The sequence below is a fragment of the Bos indicus genome, chromosome 4, assembly GCF_029378745.1.
Source record: "Bos indicus isolate NIAB-ARS_2022 breed Sahiwal x Tharparkar chromosome 4, NIAB-ARS_B.indTharparkar_mat_pri_1.0, whole genome shotgun sequence".
In the NCBI taxonomy this organism is placed as follows: Eukaryota; Metazoa; Chordata; class Mammalia; order Artiodactyla; family Bovidae; genus Bos; species Bos indicus.
This window is the reverse complement of record NC_091763.1, coordinates 119,393,495-119,405,727: the sequence shown is the minus strand read 5'-3', so window position 1 is coordinate 119,405,727 and position 12,233 is coordinate 119,393,495. Positions and strand designations below refer to the sequence as shown.

The 12,233-nt window shown below is 50.9% G+C and overlaps 1 protein-coding gene across 3 annotated transcripts in view; it reads left to right on the top strand.

Moving 5' to 3' along the window:
* PTPRN2 (protein tyrosine phosphatase receptor type N2) overlaps positions 1–12,233 on the top strand; it is a 602,297-nt gene that overhangs the window by 187,656 nt on the left and 402,408 nt on the right. For all 3 annotated transcript variants that reach the window (XM_070788511.1, XM_070788512.1, XM_070788513.1), the window contains one exon: positions 7,788–7,890. In XM_070788511.1, coding sequence (XP_070644612.1) covers positions 7,788–7,890 — 103 coding nt within the window. The remainder of the gene's footprint in view (positions 1–7,787; positions 7,891–12,233) is intronic.

The following is a 12,233-nucleotide window of genomic DNA, read 5'->3' as shown; positions in this document are numbered from 1 at the left end:
TCACTCCTCCCCCCCCCACTTCTGGTCTCACTCCTCCCCACCCCCTCCCCCCTCCTGATCTCACTCCTCCCCCCTCCCCTCCCCCTCCTGATCTCACTCCTCCCCGCCCCCTCCCCCTCCTGGTCTCACTTCTCCCCTGCACACAGAACCGTCCTGCTCAGAATACTGTTACGGCTCTGTGCTGCATGCAGAGACTGCCAGCTGTCCTGGTGTGGTGTCCAGGCCTGTGTGGCCTCACACCAACCCCCCAGCCCCTTCTCTGCCCCGGCTGGAGTTACATCCTTGCCGACGGCATCCCACCCTGGCCGCGCTCTTGCATTTCTGCTCAGCCCCTCTCCGTCCCTCAGAATTCTACGTATCCTTCCAACGTGGCTCGAATACCGCTTTTCTCTGTGCAGTTTCTCCCAGTTCCCCATCCCAGTGAGTCTCTCCTCTCTATTTTCCACAGATGTTTGCTGATAACTTTATTATACAGTCATGACAGTTCAGCTTGGATCCTAGCTGACTGTAAGGGCTCGGGTCAGGCGTCTGGCTGGCCTCTGGAGTGCCTGTCTGCGGTGGAGCAGAGCAGGCCACGTATGTTGTGCGAGTGAAGCCGTGCAGCGTGTGGCTGTTTTGGCTTTTTTCACTCGGCACGATGTTGTGGCTGGTCTGTGGTTCCTCCCTTTTGCTCACTGGGTTGTTGTTATTGCTGAGAACTAACTAATCCACAGGATGGACAGACCTGCTTGGTTCCCCCTCACTCGTTGGGCAGCATCTGAGCTATTTCCGGTTTGTTGTTCAGTCGCTCAGTAGTGTCCAGCTCTTTGCGACCCCGTGGACCGCAGCATGCCTAGCTCCCCTGTCCATCGCCAGCTCCCGGAGCTCACTTTCAGTCGCTCAGTAGTGTCCAGCTCTCTGCGACCCCGTGGACCGCAGCATGCCTAGCTCCCTGCCCATCAGCAGCTCCCGGAGCTCACTTTCAGTCACTCAGTAGTGTCCAGCTCTCTGCGACCCCGTGGACGGCAGCATGCCTAGCTCCCCATCCATCGCCAGCTCCCGGAGCTCGCTTTCAGTCGCTCAGTAGTGTCCAGCTCTCTGCGACCCCGTGGACCGCAGCATGCCTAGCTCCCCATCCATCGCCAGCTCCCGGAGCTCGCTTTCAGTCGCTCAGTAGTGTCCAGCTCTCTGCGACCCCGTGGACCGCAGCATGCCTAGCTCCCCTGTCCATCGCCAGCTCCCGGAGCTCACTTTCAGTCGCTCAGTAGTGTCCAGCTCTCTGCGACCCCGTGGACCGCAGCATGCCTAGCTCCCTGCCCATCAGCAGCTCCCGGAGCTCACTTTCAGTCGCTCAGTAGTGTCCAGCTCTCTGCGACCCCGTGGACCACAGCATGCCTAGCTCCCCCGTCCATCGCCAGCTCCCGGAGCTCACACTCATGTCCGTTGTCAGTGATGCCCTCCAACCACCTCACCCTCTGTCTCCCCCTCTCCTCCCGCCTTCAGTCTTTCCCAGCATCAGGTTCTTTTCCAACAAGTCGGCTCTTCACATCAGGTGACCTAAGTATTGGAGTTTCAGCTTCACCATCAGTCATTCTTTCCAATGAATATTCAGGACTGATTTCCTTTAGGATAGACTGGTTGGATCTCCTTGCTGTCCAAGGGACTCTCAAGAGTCTTCTCCAGCACCACAGTTTGAAAGCATCAATTCTTCTAGGAGTTTTTGGTAGATTCATTGGAATTTTCCATGTGGAAAATTATGTTATCTGGAAATAGGCACAGTTTTGTTTCTTTTTCATGTGTGTGCCTTGTATTTCCTTGACTTGCCCCATTGCCCTGCTGAGAACCTTTAGCTCTGCTGTGATCAGTGCTGAGAGAGGACGTCCTCGCCTCGTTCCTGATCCGAGTGGGAAGGGGTCTAGTTTCTCACCATTAGGTACAATGGCAGCTGAGGGCCTGAGTGGATGGATGTTCAGTATCAAGTGGATGAATATTCATCATAAAAAGGTGCTGAAGTAACTGATTTACTTCGTATTAAACCAGTCTTGCACCCCTTTAATAAACTCCATGCTGTGTAATGGAGTTGCATGTTAATATTGCTGGATCTTGCATGTTAATCTTATCTTATGGATCTTTATATCAATATTCACGAAGGATGTTAGTCTGCAGGTTTCTTTTTTTGTGTGGTACAGTGTTTGTCTGCTTTTGATTCAGGTTAATATTAGCTATTGCTGCTGCTGCTGCTAAGTCGCTTTAGTCGTGTCCGACTCTGTGCAACCCCATAGACAGCAGCACACCAGGCTGCCCCGTCCCTGGGATTCTCCAGGCAAGAACACTGGAGTGGGTTGCCATTTCCTTCTCCAATGCATGAAAGTGAAAAGTGAAAAGTGAAAGGGAAGTCGCTCAGTCGTGTCCAACTCCTAGTGACCCCATGGACTGCAGCCCACCAGGTTCCTCCATCCATGGGATTTGCCAGGCAAGAGGACTGGAGTGGGGTGCCATCACCTTCTCCTAATATTAGCTACATAAAGTTAAATGGAAACTTTTTCCTCCTTTTCTATTTACCAGAAGGGATTCTGTAGAATTCATACTGATTCTTCCTTAGATGTTTGGTAGAATTATCCAGGGAAATCATCTGGGTTAGGAGATTTCTTTTGGGAAGGTCTTAAATTAAGAATTCAATTTTTCTAGTAATTATAGGGCTATCAAATGATCTGCTTCATACTGGGTGAGTTGTGGTGGTTTGTGTTTCCAAGGGATGGGTCCGTTTGATCTCAGTTGCTGTGTGTGTGTGGGGGGGGGCGGTCCGTTTGATCTCAGTTGCTCTGTGTGTGGGGGGGGGGCTTGTCTGTTGCCTTGGAGGTCAGCAGGGTCTGTACTGCTGTCCCTGTTTCACTGCTGATGTTCATCGTGACTGCTCTCCCTTTTTCGTTGTCAGTCTTGCTAGAGGTTTGCCAATTTCACTGATCTTTTCAGGGAAGCAGCTTTTGTTTTCACTGACTTCTCTATTTTTATATTGCAGTTTTATTGATACCTTCTCTTTCCTTCTTTGGGTTTATTTTGCTCTCCTTTTTCTAGCTTCTTCATGTGGGGATTTATATGATTGATTTGAGTCTTTTTAATCTAGGTATTTAGTGCTTAAACTTTCCCTCAGTGCAGCTTCAAGCACAGATTTTGGTATGCTGTGTTTCCGTGTTCACTCAGTTCAGTGTATTTTCCCCTTGGATTCTTTTTGACCTGTGGCTTAGTTAGAAGTGTTGTTTAAGTTGCAAGTGTTTGGAGACTTTTCTTGTTATGTTTATGTTTTTGATTTCCAGTTTGACTCCATTGTGACTGGAGAACATACTCTGAATGATTCTGGTTCTTTTCGTCTTGCTGAGTTTTATTTGTGTTCCAGGACATGGTCCGCCTTAGTTGGATGAAGACGCACATGTTTAGGAGGGTAATTGAGATGATGAGAGTTTCTGCTTCTCCTATTTGCAGCTCTGGTGTTCGGTGTGTATACACTTAGAATCGATGTATCTTCTTGGCAAATGTACCCTTTCATCATTATATTATGTCTGGGTCCCTGGTAAGTTTGTTTGTTTTGAAGACTAATTCATGTGCTATTACAATAACTGGTGCTATTTTTCTTTGATTAATGATATATGTTTTTTTATCCTTTTACTTCCACTCAAATATTGGAGTGAGTTTCTTATAAACAGAATATAGTTGGGTCATGCGTTTTTAATCCACTCAGTGTCTATCTTCATTGGTTTGCTTAACCTATTTACTTATATTTAATGTAATTATTGATTTATTAAGACTTAAAGTCCTATTTTTTGTTTTCTATGTGTTCTCTTTTATCTGTATTCTTTTCCTACATTACTTCAGGCTAATAGTCTTTACAAATCCATTTTAATGTATCTGTAGATCTGCCTCTTGTTAACCTTTTTAGTGGCTGGTACAGATAGTACATTATATATACAAAAGTCTCACCGTTTACTGGTGTCATAATTTTACCATTTTGAGTGGGGTATAGAACCCTTACCTCCCTTTATGATTCGTTCCCTTGTTTTTTATAATTATTTTAAATATTTCCTCTGCATATACTGAGGAGCGCATCATAGTGTTGCTTCAACTGTCCAACATACCTTAGAAAGCTCAGAAGAGGGACGCTCATCACAGTTCCTCGTGTCTTTCCTTTCCATGCTTTTCCCCTGGATGCTCCAAGGTTCCTTCTGCCATCACCTTATTCAGGGAAGTTCCTTCAGCAGTACTTTTGGGGCAGGTCTGCTGGTAAAGTCGGCTCTCATTTTCACTTACCTGAGAATGTCTTCTTTGCCCCGTCATTCCTGAACCGCACTTTTGCCAGGCATCTGGATTGGCCGTCTGTCAGGATTCTGGACTGACAGCTTCTTCTTTTAGCTCTTGAAAAATGTCATGTGATTTGACGTGGCCTGCCTGGTTTCGGGGTGAGCCTGGTGGGCTGCCGTCTATGGGGTCACACAGAGTTGGACACGACTGAAGCAACTTAGCAGCAGCAGCGACAGCAGCAGCAGCCTGGTTTCTAATGAGAAATCCTCTGTCATTTGAATTATGTTCCCCTTGTAGCTAAGGCATCGTTTCTCTGACTATGTTCAATATTTTTTTCTTTGCATTCAGGTCTCAGAAGTTTAATTATCAGTGTCTTGGAGGCGATTGGGGCTCATCCTGCCTGGGGTGCTCAGCTTCTGGGCTCTTTTGGTTTATGTTGCTGTTCGGTCACTGAGTCGGGTCCAACTCCCTCCGACCCCATGGACTGCAGCACGCCAGGCTTCCTTGTCCTTCAGTGTCTCCCAGAACTTGCTCAAACTCATGTCCACTGAGTCGGTGATGCCATCCAACCATCTCACCCTCCGTCGTCCCCTTTTCCTTCTGCCTTCAATCTTTCCCAGCAGCAGGGCCTTTTCAAATGACTGGCCCTTTCCATCAGGTGGCCAAGATATTGGAGCTTCAAGTTTATCTCTTGCCAAAACTGAGAAATTTTCAGCCATTATTATTATGTTTTGAGTAGATTTTCAGCCCTGCCTTCTTTCTCCTCTTCTCCCAGGACTCCTACATTACCTTAGTTCTTTCGTTATAGCCCCACAACCAGAGGCTCGGTCCTTGTTTTTCAGACTGTCTTCTCTCTGTTGCTGGCATTGGGTGGTTTTTATTGTCCTCTCTTCCAGGTCCCTGATTCGTCTCTCTGTCCCCTCCATCCTTCAATGAAGGGCGTCCACTGAGCTGTATATTTTGGTTGTTGTATTCTTAGTTACAACATTTTCACTTGGTCCTTTTTATATTCATTTCTTTACTGAGGATTCCCACTTTTCACTTGTTTTGCAGAGTGTTCGTGATTGTTCCCTGAAGCATTTGTATCGTGGCTGTGTTACATCTTTGTCAGATAAGGCCAACCTCTCAGTGTTGGTGTCTGCGGACTGTCTTTTTTTCAGTTTGAGGTTTCCTTGGTTTTGGCGAGAGTGGTTTTCTGTGGAAGCCTGGGCGTTTGGGATTATATTATGAGACTCCGCATTTCATTGAAACTTGTGCAGTAGCTGCCTTTTCCTGGCACTGCTCTGCTGAGGTGGGGTGGGGCCTCTGTTGCTGCCGGTGGAGGTGGAAGCCCAGGTGCCCCCCGGAGCTCTGCGGACCCCTGAGGGCCAGCTCCTGTCCTCACTGCTGCGCAGTGGGGTCGGTGGGAGTCTGAGCCCCCGCTTGGTCTCCACTGGGGCCCGCGGAGCTGTGACCCCCCAGTGGGGAGGAAAGACCCCTCCCCGTCAGCTGCTCTGCCGACACTGGCAGGGGCCCTGGCCGCAGGAGGAGGACGCCCAGGCCCCCTGTGGGCCTCTGTGGTGCTTGGTGGGAGTGGAGCTGTTCTGTCTGCAGCTGCTCAGTGGCTCCTCTCCTGACCCTCTCATGGGAGCGAGGTGGCTTCACTGGGGCCTGGCCGGCACCCGGGCTGCTGGTGACTCAGCTCTAAGCCTGAGATCACAAGCCAGGGAGGCCCCGGGGGCCCAGCACCTGCTTCTTGGCCCCTGGCCGTCTGCTTTCTGTGCTCTCAGCTGCCCATGTGTGCTTTCCAGGGACCGGCTGTGCTGCAGGGGCGAGCGCGGCCCACGTGTCTCATTGTCTTCCAGACGGGGACGGTCTCTCCCGGGGACGCCCAGCCCCCGGAGCTGCGCCTTCCTCTGACTCTCTACCCAAGCACCCCGTTTCTGCCCATGCCAGGACAGCTGAGTGGTCTGGGCTAGGGGTTCAGCGCTCTTCTCTGGCCCATACAGACCCCAAAGTTGGCATGACTCAGGCTGCTGCGCTCTTCAGATAAAAATATTATCAAAGCTCTGTTATTTAAATTTTAACTTCAACTTTTTTCCACCAAAAGTTCTTTCTGTGCTCTTGACTCTTTCTGTTCCTGGTGGACGTCAACGCGGAGACCAGACTTTGGGGAATAAGACCAGGCCTGTTTTCCGGGTCCGAGGTGCTAGATACTACGCTTGTGTTGCAAATGTGCTCTCGCTTGTGGGTCTTCGGGGAACGGGCCAGTGACAGCCACACGAGCACGTTCCATGTGGGGTGCTTTCTCGCCGTGCCTGTCGCGTGGAGCATGCTTGCTGACAGTAAGCGTATGTAATCCTGAAGCAAGGGCGGCTGTGCCTCTGGGGCTGGTCTCCCTGCAGCGACCTCCCCCGAGTTGTCAGGGCAGAAGCTGAGCTGCCCACGGCTGCACTTCCTGCAGCTCCCGCTCAGGATAAGGCCACGGGCTTCTGAGACTTAGAAGTGATCCAGCTGTTTGAATCTTGCCGTTCGTAAATTTTAAAAAATGTTAGGTTTGCATTTGAAAATTACTGAAGTGTGTTCATGAAGGCAGCTTATGTGCGAGACGTTCTTCTAATTCTGCCCAGAATAAGTGTTCTCAGCGAGCTGTGGACCTGCTTGCTCCCCGCTCACACACACACGCAAACAAGCACAGCCGTCCTGTTGCGAAGGTTTTTGGTAATGTGTTTTTGTACAGGGCATAAAAATATATCTCTGTAATTACATGATATTTAGTGATTAGATAATTATGGATAATTGCACGGGGTAGTTCTAAGTGCTAAAGTGTTACCATAAGATCTAAAATGTACAAATTGCATAATAATTATTCTTGGGAGTTATTTGGTAATTCTGAGCATAATTATCATGTGATCTGCAGTGCATGTAATTAATGCATAGGCACATGGATTTTGCCTTCATAACTACTTCGCCCTTGTTATAAAGCTCTTTGTCATAACATTTGAGTATTAAATATAACGTAATTGGCTCCCAGATACAGTACATTAAGCCCCATGATAATTGCTTTCATAGTAACAATAACCCTTATTTCATTTCCAACATGTGGCTCTTAAGCAGGTCAGGGTTGTGAGGAGCAAACAGCCAGGACGTGGCAGCCGCGAGCAGGTGGAGCGGCGCGGAGCACTGGCCACTGGCTCACTGTTGGGTGAGGAGCACCTCCTGTGGCCAGGCCTCCCCAGGCAGAAGGGTCGCGTCTTCCCCGTGAACAGAGTCTGTCTGCTGACCGTGGCGCTCACCTCCTGTCCAGCCCGGCCCCGCCCCGCCTGTGTTGTTCATATAGCAAAGCACCCACCACGTTTCTGGTCTAGGCGGAGGGCTGGGGTTTGATAAGGAGAAGAGCTCATAAGAAACCGCAGAGAGGGGCCTTGGCTGATTGGTGAGATTGCGGGAGAGCACCCCAGCAGTGGCTCGGGGACCGCAGCAGGGCCTCCGGCTCAGCCTCCACACTAACACGGTGCCTGCCACTCTCTCCCCAGGTCTCACGTGGCAGGATGACTCCACCCAGCGTGTGATGGCCCGGGAGCTCGCCAGCCTTCCCCAGACCCACCCGCGCCACCCCGAGGCGTCCAGCCCCGCCAGGTAAAGCGGACCTGTTCGTGTCTCTTCCCTGGCCCATGTCCACCAGCCCTCTCCTTGTTTCATGGAGCGAAGAGCCCCGTCTCTCTGGTGTAGATGCTCCGGAAGTTGGGATGTGGGGAAGGGGAAGATGGGACTCCCCCCACCACAGGGTCCTGGCCCCCGGGGAGGGTGTGAGGGGGACCCTCCCACAAGGGATTGGTCTCAACAACGGACGTGCCCAAGGGTCTATCTCCCTTCCCGGGACCCTTGGAGAGTCTGCGTCTCCAGAGCCTTGGTTAAAAGCAGGAGGGTCAAGAATTCTCATTTCCCAGTAAGAATTTATGCTCAGTTTAGTACAAAAAGCAAATTAAGCCATGGAAGCCGCGTTCGGGCCCCCAGCACAGCAGCCTGTGAGAGCCGGATTGTTCCACCTCGTCGTCTCCGCACACGTGCGGAGGGTGTGGAAGCTTTGCCCACTTGTGCAGGAGGACACCGGCCTGGGGAGGGGAGGGGCGGCCCATGGGCAGCGTGCGGGAGCTGGCTGCCGTCCCCAAGCTGACGGGCGGCTGCTCCTCAAGGTCAGACAGCAGGGAAGGGACCGCCCCTTCGGCTTAGCGGGGAAGCCCACCGTCTGCCCGCAGCCTCGGGTAGAGAAATCCCAGTGCAGAAGCATTGGCCTCCTCCTTCCTGCTCAGTCCGTCCAGCAGAGGGGCAGCCAGGCCGCCGGGTCCCGCAGAGTCAACGCGCCAGACGTGAGAGCACGTGCACCGGCGGCCCTCCCCGGCCAGGCTGTGCGCGTCTTGAGGGGAGGTGGGAGCTCTGCCTTGTCATCCTCACTGGTCTGTTGAGCTTCATCAATGAGAACCTGCCTCGGGAGTCTGTTCTGCAAAAATAACACTCAAAAAGCAGTCAGGCTGTCCATTTTCATCTGGGCGGGTTCACACTCTTCGCGCTGGTCTTTGAGCGACACGTGGGCGCTTCACACAGCCCACGGCGCCTTCCTGCTGGCGCCGAGGCTCCTGAGCGGGCTGCACTGTCCCAGGCAACCTCAGACGCCACAGAGGAGGCCACGGCGCGGGGGGTCGGGAGCGCCAGGAGGCAGAGCAGAACAGCTGCCCCGGCTGGACAGGTGCCGAGCGTGGGGAAGGCCAGGTCGCCTCACAGAAAGAGAGTTTCCAGAGAGAATGCCTGAGAAGTCAGACGAGGGCCACACCCAGGTAGCCACGTTCTTACCACTGGTGATGTTGTCATTTAAAACAGTTGCCCGTTTGCTGTGAAAAATAACGTGGCTTTTTAGATTACAAGTGAGATTAAAAGTTTAAAAATACACATGTGAAGAGGTTGGAGTTTTCTATATGAACTTCCTGTGCACGACCTGTGTCCGTATAGAAGTGTTTCTGTATGTTCCTGGGCTGTTTCTCTTCCATATGGAGTCTTCTGTGTGAGGCTGGTAGCTCTTCATGTGCCCCGTTCTGGAGAAGCAGATTTGTGGTCTGTTCCGCCCGTGAACGAGGTGTGGTCGCCAGTGGAACTGGGCTCATAGCCTCCTGGGCTAGACGGATCATGTCTTTCTCGAGGGTGTTGAACCCGAATAAACGAACCGTCTGGCTCTAAAGGCAGAGCCTTGTGCCGGGGGTGGCACTCTGGGATGCTCCCCAATAGCTGCCCCACCATACTCCACCCCAGGAGACGTTGGCCTCCAGCAGGCAACCAGCAGGCGTTGGCCTCAGGCTCGGCGGGTTGGGGTAGACTCACCCCCAGCTGGCAGGCAGGGCTGGCAGCACAGCCACCTTTCTGCCAAGGCCACAGCCACTCGGACCCCCACTCTGCCTCTTCAAGCCCTCCCTCCCTAGACCCAGCCATTCTCCGCCGTGAGCTTGCGGTTCTCCTGGTCCTGCGGTGTCTCTGCAAGTGGCTCCCTTACTGGAGATGCTGCGCGTCCCGTCGGGCATCTGCTGGTGACTCAGCAGCCAGCACGGGAATCCTGGCCGCCCAGGCTCTCCCTCGGTGTTTGTCAGGAAACATACACGCGGAATGATGCACATGGATATGCATGGAATAATGTTCCTTCTTTTCGAAAACCTCCTGCTAAATTTTCTTCAGTGTTGAATTGTCTGCTGCCCAGTATATATTTTAAACGATCTTTCTGTGTGGTTAAATCCCGTACCACTCCCACTGTCTTCTCAGATCATTGGTGAAATATGCTCACAGGTCTCACTGTGTGAATTTGGAGCCTTCACATTTCTGCAGAGCACTCTCATCCTTTCCACAGGGATTCCCAGTTGTGTTGACTTCGTGTGATCACAGTGCTGTGTTATCACTTAAAACTTGCTCATTGCACGCGTGGTTATTACACTTTGCCATCCACGTCTATCTTTACCCTTTAACACAGTTTATAAAAAGAGTTATCTCCTGGATTTTCCTCTTTCTACTATCATTAGACGTATTTACTGTTTTGTTTTTTTTTAATGAAGCTCTTGAGCTGAAAGTTTTGTCCTTATCTTTTCATCACTTGCGGCTGTGCGTTCGCCTGCGAGCGTGGTTCTGGCGTCGTCCTGCGATGTCGACAGGCCCGTTTGCCTGTGTTCTCGATTATCTGCCACTGTAGCTGTGCACCCTGTGGGAGCAGTAAGTGCAGGCTCGCATTTCGTCCTACTCATGTCTTCTTTAGACTTTAAATTACTGTCTACTTTTACTGCATTTTCATCAGAGAATGTGACATGTTCAGCTTTTTCTTTTTAGAAATTTGGGATTTCTTTGTGGCCTAGTTTATACCACATGTTTATTAATTTTCAGTGGATACTTAAAAACCTTGTATCCACTATTAAAGAGCACATTTTTATAGATGGTTAGACATAAAATTTATAACTATGTATAAATTACTCAGAGTCAAATTCTTTATTTATATTTTGATTTATTGAAATGTCTCAGGCAAAAGCCTTATTTCCATTTGTATTTTGCTTCACACGCGTGGGGGTCTGGCACCCAGCCCAGCTCCCGGCATCTCCTCCTCACTGTGGGCGTCACACCTGCTGTGGTTAGATGGAGCCTTGCCGTCTTTATTGCTCTTTGTCTTGACCCCACTTTTCTACGATTGGTATTGCTGTGCCTGTGTCCTCTGGGTTCTGCTGCCTCACTCACCCTCTGAAAGCCTGCCCTTTGGATGCTCTGACTGGCAGGTGGCTTTTACAAACAGTGTCACGTGGCATTTTGGAGCCCCTGGGCATCTCCGTGAGACCCCTGACTCCTCTGCCCTTCTTCCCCCATGACCGTGACTCTGCTTCCACCACCTCTGGCGTTTGTAGCCGAGCCTCTCACTTTACACTCAGTCTGCGGCCGTCGTCCCTAGGCTCTCCAGGGAGGTTTTGAAGTGACAGGTCTGAGCCCCACCTCCATCCCGGCCCGGCCCTGGCAGCTGGCATGGACCGTGCCCGGGGGGCGTCCAGCCCAGAGCTGTTGACTAAAGAAGGAAGGAGCAGGTGAAAGACCTCGTGGCACTTGGTGACTACAGGAGTCATCTCAGTGACCAGAATCCTGCCGGCTCTTCGTTCCTCAGAGGACGTGACTGAGCTGTGAGCTCTGCTTCCGTGAAAAATAAAATGGTTAGAAATAACCATTTCCAAAAGTAAATGATGGTTAGATGGGTTAGGCTTGTGGACAAAGGGAGTGAGAGCCAGGCTGTGGCGTGCTCTTTGCAACGATTCTACTTATAATTCGGAGTCTTTCCTGTAGCAAACTGGGGGACACCGTAAAGCAGCCTGTGTTATTGGAGCCTGAAGGTCAGTGCAGGGGGTGGGAAAGTGACCAGTGGAGATGACACGCTTGGTCTTCCGAGGTAGAGAACGGACGCTTACGAAGCTTTGATCTGCTTCAAGAGAATGACAGGGCAGAAGTCAGGCTGCAAGCTAATTCCTGCGACGTCTCAGCGTGGTGACGGCTGTGCCCGTCGCTGTTACTTGTTAGAGTGTCGCAAACAGTCCTCCAGCACAGACCCCCGGGAAGATGAATAAGACCATTTAAAGGCACATTTGTGAGGCGGTTCTATTTGCATTGATCAGCAATTAGTGAGAGAAATAGACAAAGGACCAGAAACGTAAACTGACGTCAGTTAAATCACGCTGACAACACGGAGCATGAAATCTCATCCATTAAAAAGTGGTCAGGTAAGCGATAGCCATGATTTGAGACGCAAAGAACCGTGTGGCTCCTGATCGTTTACATCCTATTAAGTCTGAGCCAATGTAACTTGAAAAGGCTTCAGAAATAACAACAGGACAGTTTTGTTAATTGTGATAATTAAGCTCAAATGTGGAGATTTTCTGTAGGTCCTAGTTCGTATGAAATACACGTGGGTATCGAGCCCC